Source organism: Tachypleus tridentatus, chromosome 7 (assembly GCF_004210375.1).
Source record: "Tachypleus tridentatus isolate NWPU-2018 chromosome 7, ASM421037v1, whole genome shotgun sequence".
In the NCBI taxonomy this organism is placed as follows: Eukaryota; Metazoa; Arthropoda; class Merostomata; order Xiphosura; family Limulidae; genus Tachypleus; species Tachypleus tridentatus.
Genome location: NC_134831.1, coordinates 139,337,371 through 139,360,092, shown reverse-complemented (window position 1 = coordinate 139,360,092; position 22,722 = coordinate 139,337,371). Strand labels below are relative to the sequence as shown.

The window sequence follows — 22,722 nt, the reverse complement described above, 5'->3', positions numbered from 1 at the left end:
AATTTCAGATCGCTCATAACCAACATTGGTACTTAAAGATAGATTTAACTACTGTATCGCTATTTTGATAGTGTACTTCACCCAGACGTCAACATGAATTTCAGTAAAGAAACACTCTATGTCAGATTGTTTTCGTCTTAGATAACACTATCAAAATATCTGTAAGTACATTTTTAAATAAAATAACAGATATATTAGCTAATTTTACGGCATAATGTTTTTAGTTTTGTCTAGTTTTTTTCAAGCTCGTATTACTTCTATGTTAGCACTTAAAGGTGTTGCTGTGAAAAACATTTTAAGACTTTCGTTTTAGCTTGTTCTAAGAAAAAGAAATCTTATAAATGAAAGAAAATTCGTAAAGCGTACTTTTTTATACTATTGTTTACTGAGATTTACTTGCTGTAAAAGAAAAGTGTAAAAAAAGAAAAAAATCGTAGTGTGCTCTTTTCATTATTGTTTATTGAGATTTACTTGTTGTAACAGAAAACTCCTAACAATGAAAGAATATCGTAATTCGTGTTCTTTTTTATTATTATTCTTTATTTAGATTTATTAAGTAACCAGAGATCAGGTGAACGAATATGATAAATGAACAACAACAAATGAAGAAAAAGCTTCTATGTTCATTCGGTGAAAGCCTTTTAGCAGAGAAGTCTCCTTTTTTTTTAACTGATAGTCTACATATAGTCCATGAGTCTCTCTAACAATAAAAAATCAATTGAATGTTATTCCTTTAACTACGTAAAAAAAACTAAATGCTCATGTTGTTATAATAACTTTGAAAATTTATGCATAAAAGTTGATATAAAATTTCGCCATTACTTTTCTTTTTGTTCTAGTATATGTTGAATACAATTCAAACACCTGTTTTCTGATTGAACTTACATGGTTTGTTTGTGTAATTACACACATTTCTTGCTTCATTAAAATTGGTGCAGCACTGTTTATTTCTTCGTATATTTTTTTTTTGTAGAATTAGTATTTTGAGAATAAGTTGCTGACCTTCAGTGGAATTTTAATCTTGGCCTTTAGTAAGTATACCACGGGAAATATCAGATATATGATATTAATTAAACAGCAAAAGTTTCCGCTCACGGGAATCGTGTCATTTATTTTGTTTATTTCAAGACGGAAGTTACAATATGTGTGCACGTCCTTCGCAATGCACATCTACAGAATAATTGTTAATAATTTCTTTAGACATTTGCTCTAACTGACCAATTTCTTTTTATAACTCTAAGGATATTATATAACTTTTACGTGTGATAAAGAGCTCCTGGAAAACGTAAACTGTGAAATAGAATCGTTCCATTGTGGTTTATATAAAAATATACACCGTTCATTTAAAATTTAAAGCCAGTTACTTAATATAATTGTGAAACGAAAGTTCACGACAATCCTAAAACGACTTTATTTTGCAACAGAATGAAATAGTTTGATACAAAAAGAGAGAGCGGCTCCATTGCAAACATGAATAAGTGTTAAGTAAAATTGACAAAATACCCGAACTGGAAAACGAGAAATGTTTATTTTATACTATTTTAAACATTTGATTAAGATATAAAACAAGTTTTCGTGTCGTTCTAATTAAAAACAATATATTTTCTTTATCCCATTGGTTTAATTTGGTGCATGTTCTCTATTAGTTGAACAGGTTTTTCTTCAGCACAAATAATCTTTAATAATTGTATAGGGGATTTTGCGTAATACGACATTAATATTTAGACGATAAAATATATGTTATTGTACGAAACGTAGGAAACAATTTTGTCCTCCATTGGCATAACGGTATATCTGAGCACTAGATAAAGAAGATAAACAACAATAGAAACTAATTTCAGTACACTTGTTAAGCAGAGCGAGGTATAGTTCATTGCTAAGTTTTGTGCTGAACTACAAGAAATGAAGAAAAAAGAATTTATACAGTAAGTTCTATTTCTCTTTTAATTAAAATAGTAAATAGAACGTAGCTTCTTAAAGCTAAACTGAAAACATTTCAGTAAATAAGGTTTTGCTCTTCAGTATAACTTGACGGAGTGACGGAGACAGCAGTTCATCCAACGGGAATGTGCAGCCAAACCTTAACCAGCGGTAACATCGCCATTTGCAACAACGTCATCGACAGGTGCGGTGGTAGTGGGAGATACGTCAAAACGAGCAAAACCGGCTGGAGCGCCAGAAACAGGTTTAACATCAGACGGACCAATAACACCAGCGACTGATAAAACAGCATGGGAATAGACGAGAAGACCGAGAAAAACGATCTAGTAAAAAGAAATAATAATTTGTTTTATATTTTCATAAAGTTCAAGCGATTCGAACGGGCTAAACGTAATAAATTGAAATTTACCAGAGTGTTCATGGTTACTGCTTGTGTCTCTAGTTCTCAGAAAGAAATGTGTTGTTTTCTGATTTTCAAATCCTTTTATACTCTCAATTAGATTTAGAAGAATGCATATGTTTAGTTCTCCATTGATAATTCACAAATTCATTTGAAGGTGGTCAAGTTTTTCTTTCGTTTTTTTAACTATACATATTGCATGTTCACGCATTTCTGGCTCGTATTTCCACCTTTAGAAATCGCTGATATTTTATTGCGTCAGACCAATTTACGTTAAGTAAAATATCAGAGTCAACATGCTCTATTCGTAAGTTAGTTTGTAGTACCTTTACAAATCGCTGATATTTTATTGCGTCAGACTAATTTACGTTAAGTAAAATATCAGGGTCAACATGTTCTATTCGTAAGTTAGCTTGCAGTACCTTTGGCTTGAGCTGTATTGAAATTGATATTCAACCCAAAATTCTAAAAAAAACCCACCAAAAAACAGCTTTTAATTTTACTTTAGATTTAATACATGTAACCACTGCATGGTAAGATTGTTTTATAGCATTATGTTCTTCTAAACTAAGTTAACATTTGAGTTAACACTTTCGTTATAAATTATTAGACCTATTTTAATATTTTCTTCGATGATAAATATCCACGAATTGTTTACTGTTTCTTTTCTTTGTAGTTAGCTAAATCTTTACTGGGGACCTGTCTTATGTAAAATATTTATTTGCTGTCTTTCCGTTTTCTTATGGTGTTTCTCCTTCTCTAATAAAGTGACAGTGCTGTAAAAAAAAACACAAAGAAAAGAATACTCTGATGGAGGTATATTTTAATCTATTTTGTGAATGAAACATTTAAATAGTCAATTACGTGTCTATATTTCACCATTATCTTTCACCAACAGTAACTAGATTACTCAGTCTCAGCAAAACTTCATATATAAAGAAATCATAATCAGATTTTCTATCACTTTTATTTTGCTTCCTTCGTTAGTTCCTCGCTGGGATATCAGTAAATCTTTGAATTTACAACGCTAAAATCAGGAGTTCGTTTCCCTTATGTGGACACACCAGATAGCCGGATGTGGCTTTTCTATACCAAAACACACACAGTAACACCATTCTTCATTAATAAGTGAAGTACAACAGTACACTTGTTGTAACAGTGAAAAATCTGATAAATGAAAACAATTGTAAAGCGTACTTTTTGTTTACTATTGTTTACTGTGATTTACAAAATACCCGAAATGGAAAACGAGAAATGTTTATTTTATACTATTTTAAACATTTGATTAAGATATAGAACAAGTTTTCGTGTCGTTCTGATTACAAACAATATATTTTCTTTATCCCATTGGTTTAATTTGTGCATGATTTCTGTTAGTTAAAAAGGTTTTTCTTCAGCACAAATAATCTTTAATAATTGGATGGGGGATTTTGCGTAATTCGACATTAATATTTAGACGATAAAATATATGTTATTGTACGAAACATGGTAAACAATTTTGTCCTCCATTGGCATAACGGTATGTCTGGGCACTTATTTTTTATCATTTTCTTTATATTGTTGCGATAGTGTCGTGGACAAAAGAAATATAAAAAAGCAATGTTAAGTTGCAAAATAAAATTGAAATAGATACATTAATTAATTTACACCCCCAAATATCCGTAGATCAACACCGAAAATTCAGTAGACGACAGCAGATCGAAAACACTGAAATGTACATAAAAGACATATTTTAGTAACAAAATATGAATATTTATGATTATTGATCAATCTTTTGTAAAGTTTAAGTACAAAGTTACAAAGACTATTTTATTACACTTAACGTTCCACTAGTGATTATCAAAAGTACTTTATGACTTACTTTAATAATGTAAACTTTCCTTCTTAAATATTATTAAAACAGCAATGATTAGGGAATAAAATTTGTACTTTTGTCAAATTACTTTAATTTGTCAAAGTACTTTATGACTTACTTCAATAATGTAAACATTGTTTCTTAAATATTACTCAAACAACAATGATTAGACAATAAAATTTGTTTCATTAAAAAATATTTACCTTATGTCAAAGCTGGGGCTTTAATGTAATAAAGGTTTTCCTAAGTCGAGACCATAGCCATATCCTAGTCCTCCCAGACCATACCCATATGCCAGTCCTCCAAGACCATATCCATATCCCAGTCCTCCCAGACCAAGTCCGTAGGCACCGTGGTTGACACGGGTGACGGAGGCAGCAGCTCGTTCAACGGGAATACCACGTGCAGCCAAACCTTGAGCAGCGGCAACAGCGCCAGTTACATCAAAGGCATCGACAGGTGCTACGGCAGCGGGAGCTACGGCAATACGAGCAACAGCAGCGGGAGCGACAGCAACAGGTGCAACACCAGCTGGACCAACAAGACCAGCGCCTAGCAGACCAGCATGGGTGTAGGCCAGAAGACCGAGAAAAACGATCTAGACGTAAAATAATAGATATTAAGATAATAAATATTTTATCAAGGTTATACTGACATTCCTCATATTCTGATAAATAATAAAAACTAAATGTTACTGTTTAGTTTGACTAATACTTTAGTTGTAATAGGAAAGTTGAAGTTATATGTAATTACTGTTTCCAAACAATTTACTTTCCTCTAATGTTAATAAATTATAAAATACATAAATATATGATATTTATTGTCATCTTTATTTCAACTAAAAAGCAAAATTTGAAACAACAGAGAATATTTTGAATAACAAGAGATATTGGTAAGTTGAAATTTTCGCTTATAAATCTCCGTAGATTTCATCTAAATCGCTTTATCTTCATGTAATATTAAATGATCAATTGCAAAAAATTTCATGGTTTATGCTACTGTTTTCAGATCTGGAAGAAAACTGTTTTCTCGGTTTTTTTATACTGTCTTCAAGCTCTTGTTAAACTTGTTCTGGTAGATGTCAGTATGTTCTTTAAATCGTTTTCATAGTTCACGCACATCGTTGAAGGTTATCGACTTTTTTTCTCTTGTTTTATTCAGGTTATTGAGTACCAGTTGTATTTTTCTGTTAATTTTCAACAACTTTCTTTTTAATATCAACGTGGATTAGCTTAATAATATGTGCACCTCCGTTTGCTTCAAGAAAAAATAACGATTTCAGCAACGTTGTTTTATCATGTCCATTTTGTGGCAATCTTTCATGAACTTTTATTGAATATTTTATTTTTCCTTCAAATACCGAAACAATGCATAATATGAGCATACAGAAGTAATTGAATGAAGGCTAGAGATAGTTTAGAAAATTTTTTTTATTGAACATCGTAGAATAATACTCGAGGGATATTCTTTGAAGTGTTAAACTAGAGGGATGGTATATCCTTCCATACCATCCATTGTCATTCTTTGGGTTACTCTTTCTCAAATAACAATGGGACTGACTGTCATTTTACAATACCATAACATAGGTGATGGATTTTGAATCTGTTTATCGCAAGGCGAGTTCTCTAATCACAAGGTCAGGTTTCAAAACAGACAAGAACTTACTCGTAAACAACATATAAAGTTGTTATTTAATTTTCATCTTCGTGCCTAACGTCTTTCTTTTTTTTTTTTCTGTGAACGTTTCTTGTTTAACTTTATTACATTTATCTTTATAAATGGCTATTTTACTTAATTAATTTTTATCCTGTTTACTTTTTATTTAATGAATAAAATTCGGAAAACAAATCACCATAATCGTGTCAACGTTTGTCTTATCTGATAGCGAGGTCCTCTTTTCGAGCCACTTGCTTCCCTTTCTTATGTGGGCCTGGCATGGCCAAGTGGTGAGGGAGGTAAACTCGTCACCTGAGAAAAGGAAGAAATAAATAAATTAATTTATTTATTTATTAATTAATATATATAAATTACATTTTTAGATAAAATAACAGAGATATTAGCTAATTTTACGGCATAATATTTTTAGTTTTGTGTTGTTTTTCACGCTCATATTATTTGTGTATTAGCACTTAAATTTGTTGCCATGAAAAACATTAATAAGAATTTCGTTTTGGCTTGTTGTAACAGAGAATAATATTATAAATGAAAAAAAATTGTAAAGCGTACTCTTTTTTTTTTACTATTGTTTACTGTGATTTACTTGCTGTAAAAGAAAAGTGTAAAAAAGTAAAATATCGTAAAGTTTGCTTTTTTATTATTGTTTTTTGAGATTAACTTGTTGTAACAGAAAACTCCTAACAATGAAAGAATATCGTAATTCGTGTTCTTTTATATTATTATTGTTTATTTAGATTTATTAAGTAACCAGAGATCAGGTGAACGAATATGATAAATGAAAAACAACAACTGAAGAATAAACTTGTATGTTCATTCGGTGAAAGCCTTTTGGCAGAGAAGTCTCCGTTTTCTTTTTGACTCATAGTCTACATATAGTCCACGTGTCTCTCTAACAATATAAAATCAATTGAATGTTCTTCCTTTAACTACGTGAAAACAACCAAATGTTCATATTGTTATAATAACCTTGGAATTTATGCATGAAACTTATGCCATTACTTTTCTTTTTGTTCTAGTATATGTTGAACATAATTCAAACACCTGGTTTCTGAGTGAACTTACTGGTTTGTTTGTGTAATTAAACACGTTTCTTGCATTATTAAAATTGGTACAGAACTGTTTATTTTTTCGTATATTTTTGTTTTTGTAGAACCAGTAGTTAATGATAAAGTGGCTAACCTTCACTGGAATTTTAAGCTTGGCCATTAGTAAGTATACCACGGAAAATATCATATATATGATATTAATTAAACAGCAAAAGGTTCCGCTCACGGAAATCGTGTCATTTATTTTGTTTATTTCAAGAGGGAAAGACTTACATTAAGTCTTATGATGTAATGCACTCAGGCTGTGAAGTTATTGCTTCAAAAATCTTCACAATAGAATATATTTTTTAATCATCAACATTTGTTGACTGTGCTGACTCTCGCTTAAGCAAAAGTAAATGTATTATTATTTGAAGTGTTTTAAACATTTTCTACTATTTACTCTAAGGACATAGAATGTAGTTCTTGCCATGAAATTCAAAACAGCAGAACCGTTAACATTGTTGGATAACCTATAGCGTGTGGTTAAAAAAGGAAGGAATATATATTATTACAGAGTTATAGAAGAATTCAGAAAGCTGTAAAAGCAAAGATAGCAAAAAGATGCATGAAATGTTGTTCGTATCTAAGGTCAAGGTAAACAAAAGATGTCTGTGATATTGAAAGTAATATTGTACAAAACATTGATATCATTAGCCATAATGTTTGGGTGTAAAGGTTACACAGTGGGAGATAAAATTTGTAAACTTCACATAGAATAGAATTTAAAATGTAGAAAATACATTAGATTCTAATGTAGATTAGAAAATACACGGAAAATTGCATTATTGAAGATAAAAATGTCATAACTGATCGTAACAAATGGTTCATTTTGAATCCAACGCAAAGCTGCACAAAAGGTATCTTCTTTAACCGACACCAATTTCACAGAGAAAGAAAAGAGGGAAGGCATGTATTCCTGAACACTTACCGCTATCTTTGTTAATGTCATTTTACCAAAGAATAGTAGAATTCACTGGACCATTATAACACCTTCACGACTGAAATGGGCGAGCATACTTGGTATATTTGTTTCTTTTTGAGTTTCGCGCAAAGCTACAAGACGGATACTAAAGTTAATTTACCACTATATAAATAAATGAAAGACAACTAGTCGTGACCACTTATTGCCAATCGTTTGGCTGCTATATTACCAACAAATAGTGGGATTAACTGTAACTTTATAACACGTCCACGAGTAAAACCGGCGAGTATGTTTGGTATCACGGGGAAAAGAACCTACCATTCTCAGCTGACGACTCAACCGCCCGTACCTCTTAGCCATGCCAGTCACTGATAAGAAATGGAAGGAAATGGCTAGTAAAGACGACCTCACAACCAAATAAAATAAACGTTGACATGGTTATAGTGATTTGTTTCCGAATTTTATTCATTAGATAAAAAGTAAACAGGATAATAGCATTTAATAGTGTAGATGTGAAAACTATGAAATTAGCATAAATACTAACTAGTCAAAAGTTTAAGACCATACCGTAGGTGTCGAAACCTGGTTTCTAGCGGTTGGAAATTGCTACCAATTTTGCACACCACTGTGCAAAAAAGAGCTTAAGAGAACTGACACAGGTTCCGTTCCTAAAGAATTAGATAGCAACTTGTTTATAACATGTTTGGGTAACTGCAATTATTTGCCCAAATAAGTCAACTTTCTTTTTTTATTATGCTTTTTATTATGCTGCTCAATTTTGTTTTTTAATCGTCCATTCCAATTAAACTTAGAGATTTTCAAACTTAATGATGTGTTTCCTATTAATTACCTTTCTCTTCCTTAGAGCCTAGTTATAATTCACATGTGTAGTTTGGTTTAATAATCGTAGAAAGCTCGTTATAATAGAAAAAACAAACCAATATATTTCCTTGACAAACTGTTAATTCATAGTTGTAGTTGTATACCTTTTTTATTTTATATGTCACTAAAGAGTTAATACCTGAGTAAAGACGTGTTCAATACTTCCCTCTTATGTTGATTAAGGAAGGAAGGTTCTGAACCTAAATGAATAAAAGCTCTTAATGCTCTTCATACTTTATATACGGGAAGTGAAGGCACAGTTAGAGCGATCATGATAATACCCGTTATTCTACTTATTTAAAATATAGGGTTAACAAACAGTTAAAATTTATAATCCGTGATTCTCTTTTGTTTGATCTTGCATCCATCATGAAAGTACATAATCACATGACGAAGGTATCACTTGTAATTTTATCACCTGCAATTACCTCATCCTATTTATTGCTATCGCATTTCGCGCAATGCCACTCTAGTGGTAACTACGCTAACCGTTCCTAATTTAACAGTGTATGACTACAGGGAAGGCAGCTAGTCATCACCACCCACCGCCAATTCTTGAGCTACTCATAATGACCATCACATTATAACACCTTCACGAATGAAAGGGTGAGCATGGTTGTTGTGACGGGGATTTGAACCCGCGATCATCGAATTACGAGTCGAATGCATTAATCACCTGGCCATGCCTACTCGTTGACCTGATCCTCAAAGTTGTGTATCACCCAAGTTTGAGAAATACCAAATACACTATATATTGAAAAATAACATCATTATCTAATTTCAGACACATATAATTTTAAAACTTTTATTAATATTAATAAAATTATTTAATAAAATTTTTACTTTAAGAATGTCTTGCTTTTAGAGTTAATGTGAAACCCAGAAAGTTCCAAATTTAATGTAAGGCAAGTGCTCTCATGATATTTGAACTCTTCGAGATAATATATGTTCTGAAAAGACCTTCCTATTAAATAATTTAAAACAATACAGCATTAATAAATTATTTTTTAAAAGCTCTCTTTATAACCATATGAACTCATAAGCAATAACAGACCTATGAAACGATGCTTTATTGTTCTCATCAGATGTCACAAAAATTGTTAAGCATTCAAACAAGATATTATTTTTCCCTGGTGGTATTTAATATAACAATCTTAAATTAGAGAAATTCATATTTATTATACCCAATATTAATTTATTTAGAAGAATAATATTAATAATTAGAAACACATCTTCTTCAATACTTTTTATTATATTCGGTGTTTTATTACTTTCCTCAACATTTCCGAAGAATTAGTTTACAATATTATTTTGTTGTTATCCTTTCATTACCTTACACTTTCAGTTAATAATCTGTAACAACATAATATATACTTAACATATACTTCTTAAAGTGAAAACAAAAGTTCTTTGATATTTTAAGGCTAATTTAAGCTCGCGTCATATCTGTCACTAATAGCCTTTCTCTTAGTTACGGTAAGTATGTTAGTATAAACCTAATACAGTATTCTATAAGCACGTTAACAAATTGTTTGTTTTTTATTAAGTGCAAAACTACATAATTGGTCATCTATCATGTGCCTATGAGAAGCAATAAAATAACGTTTTTAGAGCTATAAACCTTTTGACTTACTGCTGAGCCACAAGGCGGATGAGGGTGTTCATTCAACAGCTAATACATGGTTTCTATAACGTTAAAAACTGAAGTCAACTGTTATATAAATGTGGCAGGATTTATTTTAAAAATATATATTATAATCAATCTTCCCCAGCTATATCCATACAGAAAAGAAATCATCCTAATTTCGCGAAAAGATATTTACTCCTCAAAAGAAAACTCTCTTTGGGGGAAGGCTTAATACTGTTTTTGCTCTTTGGTATTACTTGTTCAGACATCTCAATTTAAACATATTATGAGAAAAATGTTCCAAGTTCCTTGTTTTCTTTGGAACTAGCTTCTAAATCGCTATTCCTTCTCATTCTGATGGCCATATTTAAGAACTATTGTTAACATCGCAATTGTTGTTGTACGAGAAACGGCACAAAATTTATAAACAAATCCGTTGAAACTACTAAGAATTTTATAGTCGAACGGAATTGCTGTTATTCTAGTTTGTTGAACAATCCATCTAAAGAGAAAAAAATTTTTTATTTAAAGTGTGATTCGAATCTTGTGAACTATATACTTATGAATCTTAATTTATATCTTATTTATTATTTTAACGATACCGTGAGGAATAACCAAATCTATAATTAAAGTTTATAGAACATAAAAATGGTCAAGTAGTTGTTCTAGTTTATTCAAGTAGGTTTCTATAATCAGTAATTGATATTATTTTTGTCGGTCGATTTGTACTGGCATTGTAATGGAGTCTATATTGTAAATGGAGATTTGCTCCCCATTTGGCATTAGGTGGTATGGTTTATTCAATATGCAAAGGAATGTTTTGACTTTATGTTTTTACTTATTTTCAGTGTGATAGATTATGTGTTTAAGTTTATTAACGTGTAGGTAATTTATTTTCAGTATTCATTAAAACACTCAAATATTCTTTAAGTGGTTTGAAATCTCAGGGCAGATGAATGTTGGTTTTGATTTCACTACACCCACATAATTGTTCAAACTTAACTCGGTTAATATCGAACTACAGGAGACTAACTGTGTAATCTATTATTGAATTGTGGTACTTGTTAAAAAGTGTAAATATTAACATTTTTATTTGTATGTTATTAGTATAATTACATGTATAATTAGTTATGTACTTTGTAGTAAAACTTCAATTCTACGAAACGAAAATTTTTACAAATTTGATTCTGAATTAACTTATGATATCACTGTATTTCTTGTGAAGTATTATCTACTTAAAAGGCTAATTTTAAAATATTAATATAACGACTTTTTAAATCTGTGCTTAGTATTTTATAAATTCCATAGAAACATAGTATTACAAATAACCCTACCAACTTACTCGTTACCGTCATTTAATTTTGCGCATACCAAGAGTTACATGTAGTAATTCCCCATTTATATCAGATCTACATACAAGAATAATAACCATTTTTATGACTCATGCTTACTGAAGAGCGGCTTAACTATTGCAGTAATTATTTAAAGAAAGTAATTTCGTTATATGTGATCGACAGTCACAGACGAAATTTTCCTATTAATATCATATTCTTAAATCCATCCAACACAATAATTATACTTGAATTACATTAATAAATGGATATATAAAGATAATTCTATAGATATTATTCTTTTAAAATCTGCGTAAAATTCGCTGTGCACTATTCGCCACCAAACAAATTGTTACTGGAATTACTCTACACACCATAATGTGACATGAATGCAGTTTTTAAAACAAATGTGGCGAGGTAAACTGTGTGGAAACAAAAGTATTTTGAACTAACAATAACATAAAATAATAATTCGTGTTTTATCATTTTCTTCATGTTGTCGCTATTGTGTCGTAGACAAAATAAATATTAAAACAAGAATAATATTAAATTGAAAACGTTTATTGAAGAAGATACACTAATTATCTGATACACCAAATATCAATGGATCAATACAGAAAGTTTGATTAGACGAAAGTAGATCGAGAACACTTTAATGTACAGAACGGTATATTTTAGTAACAAAATATGAATTTTTGTGATTATTGATCAATCTTTTGTAAACTGTAAGAAGAAAGTTAAAAAGCCTATTTTCTGACACTTAACGTTTTACTAATCATTATCAAAGCACTTTGTGATTTACTTTTATTTTTTACTATCTCTTTCTTCCGTGTTACTCACTCAGTACTGATTAGACAATAAAAGTCGTAGCCGAGAAAAAATAAGAAGTAGATACGGTTATGTCTCATGAGAAAATATTTACTATTGTCAAAGCTGAGGGTTCAAGGTAAGAAACCTTTTTTTAAGCCGAGACGACAGCGAGATCACTATTCTCTCAGATGATATTCATATCCCAGCCCTCCCAAACCATTGCTATAGCCGGGGCCTCCCAGACCTATTCCCCTGTCTCCAACGCCAAGACCCAAGCCTGCACCACCGTGGATGACACTCGTGACTGAGAAAGCAGCTCATCCCACGCGAATACTACGTGAAGCTGAAACAGCTCCAGTTGCATTGAAAGCAGCGACTGGTGCTGCGGCAGCGGGAGTGTCACCAAGAAGAGCAACAGCTTCGGGATCGATAACAAGAAGTACAGCACCAGATGCACCAACAAGTGTAACGCCTAGCAGACCAAAGTCTATCAGTTTAGCACGAGTGTAGGCCAGAAAACCGAAAAAAAACCCGATCTAGATATAAGATAATAAATATTTTATTGAGGTTATCTTGACATTCCTCTTACCCTATCCTACTCTTTAGCAGGATTGATACTTCAGTTTATTGAGTTATGTTGAAGTTATATATAATTACTGCTTTTAAAGATTTATTTGAAAAGCTTTTTATTTTCCATTATGTAAATTAATAATAAAAATACATCTATCCTTTTTATTTTCATCTTCATTTCAACTATAAAAAATTTTAAACTAAGAGAATAATTTAAATATGAAGAGATATTGTGAATTTGAAAATTTCGCTTATAAATATGAATAGATTTGATCTAAATAGTTTAATTCTAATGTTATATCAAATGATCACTTACAAGAAATTTCATGGTTTGTGCTGATGTATTTAGATATGGAAAGAAAACTGTACTGTTCGCTTGCTTCTCAGTTATTTTATAGTGTCATCTAGCTCTTATAAAACTTCTTCTGTTAGATGCCAGTATTTTCTTTAAAACGTTTTCACTGTTCACTTCCGTCGTTGAAGGTTATCGACCTTTTTCTATGTCGTTCGATTCGGGTTATTAAGCACGAAATTTATTTTTCTGTTTATTTTATATATCGTTTTTTATTAATATTAATGTAAAATTACATAATAACAAGTGTCCCTCCATCTGTTGTGAAAAATTTGAAGATTTGATCAACGTAGTATTTTTAAGTCAAGTTTTGTATAGCGTCCACTGAACTTTTATTGAATGATTTATTTTTCCTTCAAATAACGATACAATGCAATGCATAATATAAGCATACAGAGTTAATTGAATGAAAACTAGAGATTGTTTGGAGAATTTTTGTTTATTGAACATCGTAGAATAATACTCGAGGGATATTCTTTGAAGTGTTAAACTAGAAGGAAAGTAGATCCTTCCATACCATCCATTGTCATTCTTTGGGTAACTGTTTCTCAAATAACAATGGGACTGACTGTCATTTTACAATACCATAACATAGGTGATGGACTTTGAATCTGTTCATCGCGAGGCGAGCGCTCTTATCATATGTTCAGGTTTCAAAGCAGACAAGAACTTACTCGTAAACAACATATAAACTTGTTATTTTATTTTCATTTCGTGCCTAACGTCTTTCTTTTTTTTTTCTGTGAACGTTTCTGGTTTAACTTTATTACCTTTATCTTTATAAATGGCTATTTTACTTAATCAATTTTTATCCTTTTTGCTTTTTATTTAATGAATTAAATTCGGAAAACAAATCACCATAACCATGTTAACGTTTGTCTTTGTTGTTTTTTTTGTTTGTTTTTGAATTTCGCACAAAGCTACTCGAGGGCTATCGGTGCTAGCCGTCTCTAATTTAGCTGTGTAAGACTAGAGGGACTTTTAAGAGACTTAAAATGAACAGAGACCGATTGCCTATTATAAAAACGTAGATAATTTAAATCTTGGTAAGGAATTGGGTATCCATCCCTCACTAACGACTCTGCCTCATTAACGACCTTTTTGTCGAGGCATTTTTGAGGTGGCAGTGAGGGGCTCCACTCTATTATAATAATCTTGGAAATTTATGCATAAAATTTGAATTAAAAATTCGACTTGTGCCATTACTTTTCTTTTTGTTCTAGTATACGTTGAATTTAATTCAAACACCTGTTTTTAAAAGGACTTTTTCATTGCGAATAACGTGATTCTTTTGTATAATTCAGCGTGTTTACCCGAACTGAGCCCCATTAAAAATGTTTGGTGGTAAATGAAAAGGGATGTCTATAGAATAATAAAATGTTATCTTCTTTACTTTTTATATAATGTGTAAAATTCGAAAAACAAATCACCATAACCATGCAACCTTTATCTTATTTGGTTGTGAGGTCGTCTTTACGAGTCACTTGCTTCCATTTCTTATTCGTGCATGTCATGGATAAGAGGTACGGGCGATTGGGTCGTGAGCTGAGAATCGCAGGTTTCTTCTCCCGTCACATCTAACACACTCGCCCCATTTTGTCTTGGACGTGTTATAAATTTACAGTCCATCCCACTGTTTGTTGGTAAAACAGCAGTCAAAGGGTTGGCAATAGGTGGTAATGACTAGTTGCCTTTACTCTATTTTTACCCTGCTAAATTAGGGACAGCTAGCACAAATATTCCTGGTGTAGCTTTGCACGAAATTCGAAAACAAATAAACATATCATTTAGGCTCTTACATTTTAATCATGGAGACGTTAAAATGTTCTTGTGAATCCTTCTATTCTTTGGTAAAATAACAGTCCCAGGGTTGGCGGTAAGTGATTAGGAATATTTGCCTTTCTTCTATTCGTTCTCTGCTAAATTGGGATTGATTAACGAAGATACATCTTGTGTACCTTTCCATGAAATTTAAAATATTCCACTTGTTTCGATCAGCTATGACATTTTCCTCTTTAACAACGCAATTTTCCGTCTATTATCTAATAATGTCAAAACATTTACTATTTAGTCGTTTTCGTTATTTCCCTTCGAGTTTTATCAATCTCTTCGACTATGTTAACAATGTACTTTTCTTATCTTTTGCATCATGTGTCCACATTATCGAACATGGCGCTGTCTGATGTATGTATCGATTCAATCTTTTATGATTACGGTACACTTTCATCACTACATTTTGAATTCTATTCTATGTGACGTTTGCACATTATATGTCCCACTGAGTGACTTTTACATCGAGACATTATGGCTAATGGTACCAATGTTTTGTACAATATTCCTTTCAATTTCACAGACATTTTGTTTACATATAACTTTAGATACGAACGACATTTCATATATTTTTATCTATCGCTGCTTTCACAACTTCCTAAATTCTTGTATAACACTGTAATAATATATATTCATACATTTTTAATCACTCGCTATAGTTTATCCAACAATGTTAACAGTTCTACTATTTTGTAGATCATGACAAAAACTACATTCTACGTCCTTAGAGCAAATGTTAGAATATGTTTAGAACACAAAAGCATTAATAATTTTTTTTTGCTTAAGCAAAAATCAGCACATTCAACAAATGTTCATGATTAAAAGATAGATCTATAGTGAAGATTTTTGAAGTAACAACTTCATAGCCTGAGTGCATTACATGATGAGACTTTGCAATGAAAATATTCACCCGACAACTAACATCATATGGACATTTTAGTAAGAATTGGGACTTGAAAATAACTTGATTGGATAAGAAATAAAAAAGACAGATGCAAGGATTTGTTGACATCTTTAACTTACCTTCTAAGCATTATTTAATTTAGAATACTTTAGTGAATCATGTCAAATATTTGAGGACTGGGAAGGCCAGATGGTTAAAACACTTGATTCCTAATATGAAGGTCGCCATTTCAGCCTTGAAGGAGTTACAATGTGACAGTCAATCCCACTATTCGTTAGTAAAAAACTGGCTTAAGTGTTGACAGTGGGTGTCGAGGACTATAGTGTTGCCTTCCCTCTAGTTTAAACTGCTTAATTAGCGATGGCTACAGCAAATACCTCTTGTGTAGGTTTTGGAGAAATTCAAAATAAACAAAATATTCATGACGTTGTTGTTGTTTTCTTCGCTTCTCTTTGTAAAGAGCTTTGTGTTAAAGTTTTCTAATTCTAATTAGATGGATCTTATAATAAGTTCGAGCGTCAGTGTATTTCTTTTTTGTTATTAAACACAAAGCTTCGCAGATGGCTATTTGTGCTTCCCCATCAAAATTCTGGATTCATAAGTTAAGAAACTTTCCGTTGGCCTTTTAATTGCTCAGCAATAAGTATAAATGTTTATAACACTATAAATCGGGTTCAGTACCCGTTTTGGGCAAATTTCAGATCGCTCATAACCAACATTGGTACTTTAAGATAGATTTAACTACTGGCAGACTGTATCGCTATTTTGATAGTGTACTTCACCCAGACGTCAACATGAATTTCAGTAAAGAAACACTCTATGTCAGATTGTTTTCGTCTTAGATAACACTATCAAAATATCTGTAAGTACATTTTTAAATAAAATAACAGATATATTAGCTAATTTTACGGCATAATGTTTTTAGTTTTGTCTAGTTTTTTTCAAGCTCGTATTACTTGTATGTTACCACATAAAGGTATTGCTGTGAAAAACATTTTAAGACTTTCGTTTTAGCTTGTTCTAAGAAAAAGAAATCTTATAAATGAAAGAAAATTCGTAAAGCGTACTTTTTTATACTATTGTTTACTGAGATTTACTTGCTGTAAAAGAAATTTGAATGAAGAAAAAATTGTAAAGTGTGCTCTTTTTATTATTGTTTATTGAAATTTACTTGTTGTAACAAAAAACTCCTAACAATGAAAGAATATATTAATTCGTGCTCTTTATTTATTATTATTGTTTATTTGGATTTGTCAAGTAAACAGAGATCAGGTGAGCCAATATGATAAGTTAGCAACTACAACTAAAGAAAAAACTTGTATGTTAATTCGGTTAAAGCCTTTTAGCAGAAAAGTGTCCGTTTTCTTTTATACTTATAGTCTACATATTGTCCCAGACCATATCCATATACCAACCTGTCGTTTTGTTTGATTGATTCTTCAATTCAATGAGGAAAGTAAAAATTACCTATAATTATTGTTTTAAAAGACCTATTTCAAAAATTATTTATTTTCCTTTTATGTAAATGATTAATAAAAAATATATAAATCCTGTTTGCTTTCATCTTCATTTGAATTGAAAAGAAAAATTACAAAGTACAGAGAATATTTTTAATAACAAGAGATATTGGCAAATTGAAATTTTCGCTCATGAATCTCAATAAATTTGATCTAAATAGCTTAACCCTAATGCTATTTTATCCAGGGGATCGATTCTCCTCGGTGAGCTTAGCAGATAGCTTGATATGGCTTTGCTATAAGAAAATCACACACAAACACGCACACACTTTTTATTTAATGAATAAAATTCGGAAAACAAATCACGATAACCATGTTAACGTTTATCTTATTTTGTTGTGATGTTGTCTTTACGAGCTTCTTGCTTCCATTTCTTATCTGTGACTGGCACGACTAAAAGGTAAGGGAAGTTGAGTCGTCAGCTGAGAATCTTCATATATATTCTGATATATTTATATATTTTTAACTACACGCTATAGTTTATGCAACAATGTTAATGTTCTGCTGTTTAAAACATCTTTGTAAAAACGACGTTCCATGTCCTTAGAGTAAATATTAGACTATGATTAGAACACTCAAAACGTCAATACTATTTTTTTTTACTTAAGCGAGAATCAGCACGGTCAACAAATGTTGATAATGAAAAATACGATCCATAGTGAAGATTTTTGAAGTAACAATTTCACAGCTTGAGCGCTTTACATGATAAGACTTTGCAATGAAAATGTTCACCCGACAACTAACGATATCACATGGATATTTCAATAAGAGCTATGACATGAAAATCACTTGATCAAACAAGAAAAAAGCATGGGTACAAGGATTTGTTCACATCTTTTGCAAACCTCTGAAGTATTTCTTAACTCAAGAATACTTTAGTAAATCATGTCAAATATTTGGGGCGTGGTACAGCCAGACAGTTAAAAGTCTGAATTCGTTATATGAAGGTCGTACTTTCAGCTGTGGAAACGTTGCCATGTTATGGCCAATAGCATTATTCGTCAGTAAAACAGTAGCCCAAGTGTTGATGGTGGGTGATGATGACTATAGTGTTGTCTTCCATCAAGTTTTAAACTGCTAAATTAGGGACAACTACCGCAAATAGCCCTCGTGTAGCTTTGAGCGAAATTAAAAAACAAATCAAACATTCATGATGTTGTTTTTTTCTTTTTGCTGATCTTTGTAAAGAACTTTGTGTTTATGTTTTCTTGTTTTAATTAGATGTATCTTATAATAAATACGTGCGTCAGTGTATTTGTTTTTTATTATTAAATACAAAGCGACGCAATGGGCCATTTGTTTTGTCTAGTTTCTCACGCTCGTATTATTTGTGTATTAGCATTTAAATTTGTTACTACGATGAACATTAATAACAATTTCGTTTTGGCTTGTTGTAACAGTGAAAAATCTGATAAATGAAAAAAATTGTAAAGCGTACTCTTTTTTTTTTTACTATTGTTTACTGGGATTTACTTGCTGTAAAGTAAAAGTGTAAAAAAAGAAAAAATCGTAGTGTGCTCATTTTATTATTGTTTATTGAGATTTACTCGTTGTAACAGAAAACTCCTAACAATGAAAGAATATCGTAATTCGTGTTCTTTTTTATTATTATTGTTTATTTAGATTTATTAAGTAACCAGAGATCAGGTGAACGAATATGATAAATGAACAACAACAACTGAAGAAAAAGCTTGTATGTTCATTCGGTGAAAGCCTTTTAGCAGAAAGTCTCTTTTTTTTTTAACTGATAGTCTACATATAGTCCATGAGTCTCTCTAACTATAAAAAATCAATTGAATGTTATTCCTTTAACTACGTGAAAAAAACTGAATGCTCATGTTGTTATAATAACTTTGAAAATTTATGCATAAAAGTTGAATTAAAAATTCGCCATTACTTTTATTTTTGTTCTAGTATATGTTGAATAAAATTCAAACACCTGTTTTCTGATTGAACTTACTGGTTTGTTTGTGTAATTACACACATTTCTTGCATCATTAAAATTAGTGCAGCACTGTTTATTTCTTCGTATATTTTTTTTTTGTAGAACCAGTATTTTGAGAAAAAGTGGCTGACCTTCAGTGGAATTTTAAGCTTGGCCTTTAGTAAGTATACCACGGGAAATATCAGATATATGATATTAATTAAACAGCAAAAGTTTCCGCTCACGGCAATCGTGTCATTTATTTTGTTTATTTCAAGAGGGAAGTTATAATATGTGTGCACGTTTTTCGCCATGCACATCTACAGAATAATTGTTAAGAATTTCTTTAGACATTTGCTCTAACTGATCAATTTCTTTTTATTTATAAGTCTAAGGATATTATATAACTTTTACGTGTGATAAAGAACTCCTGGAAAACGTAGGCTGTGAAATAGAATCGTTCCATTGTGGTTAATATAAAAATATACACCGTTCATTCAAAATTTAAAGCCAGTTACTTAATATAATTGTGAAACGAAAGTTCATGACAATCCTAAAACGACTTTATTTTGCAACAGAATGAAACAGTTTGATACAAAAAGAGAGAGCGGCTTCATTGCAAACATGAATAAGTGTTAAGTAAAATTGACAAAATACCCGAACTGGAAAACGAGAAATGTTTATTTTATACTATTTTAAACATTTGATTAAGATATAAAACAAGTTTTCGTGTCGTTCGAAATACAAACAATATATTTTCTTTATCCCGTTGGTTTAATTTGTGCATGTTTTCTGTTAGTTAAAAAGATTTTTCTTCAGCACAAATAATCTTTAATAATTGGATGGGGGATTTTGCGTAATTCGACATTAATATTTAGACGATAAAATATATGTTATTGTACGAAACGTAGGAAACAATTTTGTCCTCCATTGGCATAACGGTATATCTGAGCACTAGATAAAGAAGATAAACAACAATAGAAACTAATTTCAGTACACTTGTTAAGCAGAGCGCAGTATAGTTCATTGCTCAGTTTTGTGCTGAACTACAAGAAATGAAGAAAAAAGAATTTATACAGTAAGTTCTATTTCTCTTTTAATTAAAATAGTAAATAGAACGTAGCTTCTTAAAGCTAAACTGAAAACATTTTAGTGAATAATGTTTTTACTCTTGAGTATAACTTGACGGAGTGACAGAGGCAACAGTTCGTCCAACAGGAATGTGCAGCCAAACCTTAACCAGCGTCAACATCGCCATTTGCAACAACGTCATCGACAGGTGCTGCGGTAGTGGGAGATACGTCAAAACGAGCAAAACCGGCTGGAGCGCCAGAAACAGGTTTAATATCAGACGGACCAACAACACCAGCTATTGGTAAAACAGCATGGAAGTAGACAAGAAGACCGAGAAAAACGATCTAGTAAAAAGAAATAATAATTTGTTTTATATTTTCATAAAGTTCAAGCAATTCGAACGGGCTGAACGTAATAAATTGAAACTTACCAGAGCGTTCATGGTTACTGTTTGTGTCTCTAGTTCTCAGAAAGAAATGTGTTGTTTTCTGATTTCAAAATCCTTTTATACTCTCAAATAGATTTAGAAGAATGCATATGTTTAGTTCTCCATTGATAATTCACAAATTCATTTGAAGGTGGTCAAGTTTTTCTTTCGTTTTTTTAACTATACATATTGCATGTTCACGCATTTCTGGCTCGTATTTCCACCTTTAGAAATCGCTGATATTTTATTGCGTCAGACCAATTTACGTTAAGTAAAATATCAGGGTCAACATGCTCTATTCGTAAGTTAGTTTGTAGTACCTTTACAAATCGCTGATATTTTATTGCGTCAGACTAATTTACGTTAAGTAAAATATCAGGGTCAACATGTTCTATTCGTAAGTTAGCTTGCAGTACTTTTGGCTTGAGCTGTGTTGAAATTGATATTCAACCCAAAATTCTAAAAAAGAAAAACCAAAAAACAGCTCTTAATTTTACTTTAGATTTTATACATGTAACCACTGCATGGTAAGATTGTTTTATAGCATTATGTTCTTCTAAACTGAGTTAACATTTGAGTTAACACTTTCGTTATAAATTATTAGACCTATTTTAATATTTTCTTCTATGATAAATATCCACGAATTGTTTACTGTTTCTTTTCTTTGTAGTTAGCTAAATCTTTATGGGGACCTGTCTTATGTAAAATATTTATTTGCTGTCTTTCCGTTTCCTGATGGTGTTTCTCCTTCTCTAATAAAGTGACAGTGCTGTAAAAAAAAAAAACACAAAGAAATGAATACTCTGATGGAGGATTATTTTAATCTATTTTGTGAATGAAACATTTAAATAGTCAATTACGTGTCTATATTTCACCATTACCTTTCACCACCATTAACTAGAATACTCAGTCTCAGCAAAACTTTATATAAAGAAAGCATAATCAGATTTTCTGTAACTTTTATTTTGCTTCCTTCGTTAGTTCCTCGCTGGGATATCAGTAAATCTTTGAATTTACAACGCTAAAATCAGGAGTTCGTTTCCCTTATGTGGACACACCAGATAGCCGGATGTGGCTTTTCTATACCAAAACACACACAGTAACACCATTCTTCATTAATAAGAGAAGGTAAACACAATATAACAAAACTGATAATTTGATAGGAATCGTTAAGAAGTACAGAAACAAGTCCAAAGAAAAATTAAATGTTATATTTTCAAGTGTACGACTAGGGTTTCTAAAAAGGTTAAAACTCGATTCGATATAGTTCCTACATTATATTCTCTCGAATACAAAACCCTATTTGACTCCATTTTCACATTATTTGTGCTACAAATCCAAGTACCCACCTACTAATGAGTAATGGAACTTCTTGAAACTGGTATGAATCAGATACAAGTGTTGAATCAAATGACTTAGGTCTTGATTGGGCTTCGTATTTAATTTTAATATTGTAATGTAAATTTTTGCATTCTTCTAAATCTTTAGACGAATTAATATCATGTTTTTGAGCTTCCCGTGCATTTGTGCGAACGTTCATTGTAACAGCTATTTGTTTTAAAAATAATTTCGTATTACAACAAGATGTGTT

The 22,722-nt window shown here is 31.2% G+C and overlaps 1 protein-coding gene and 1 long non-coding RNA gene across 2 annotated transcripts; both read right to left on the bottom strand.

Annotated features, from left to right (window-relative positions):
• Positions 1–1,400: 1,400 nt before the first annotated feature.
• On the bottom strand, positions 1,401–8,243 carry LOC143257821 (uncharacterized). The gene is made up of 3 exons (XM_076516849.1): positions 8,202–8,243; positions 4,400–4,794; positions 1,401–2,264 (listed from the first exon to the last, which is right to left on the bottom strand). Exons 1-2 carry the CDS (start codon positions 8,241–8,243, stop codon positions 4,420–4,422), a joined length of 417 nt encoding a protein of 138 aa, XP_076372964.1. The 3' UTR covers positions 1,401–2,264; positions 4,400–4,419.
• Positions 8,244–20,177: 11,934 nt separating this feature from the next.
• Positions 20,178–21,340, bottom strand: LOC143258136 (uncharacterized). The gene is made up of 2 exons (XR_013032153.1): positions 21,135–21,340; positions 20,178–21,048 (listed from the first exon to the last, which is right to left on the bottom strand). It is a non-coding gene; the product is annotated as an uncharacterized LOC143258136 (long non-coding RNA).
• Positions 21,341–22,722: the final 1,382 nt, after the last annotated feature.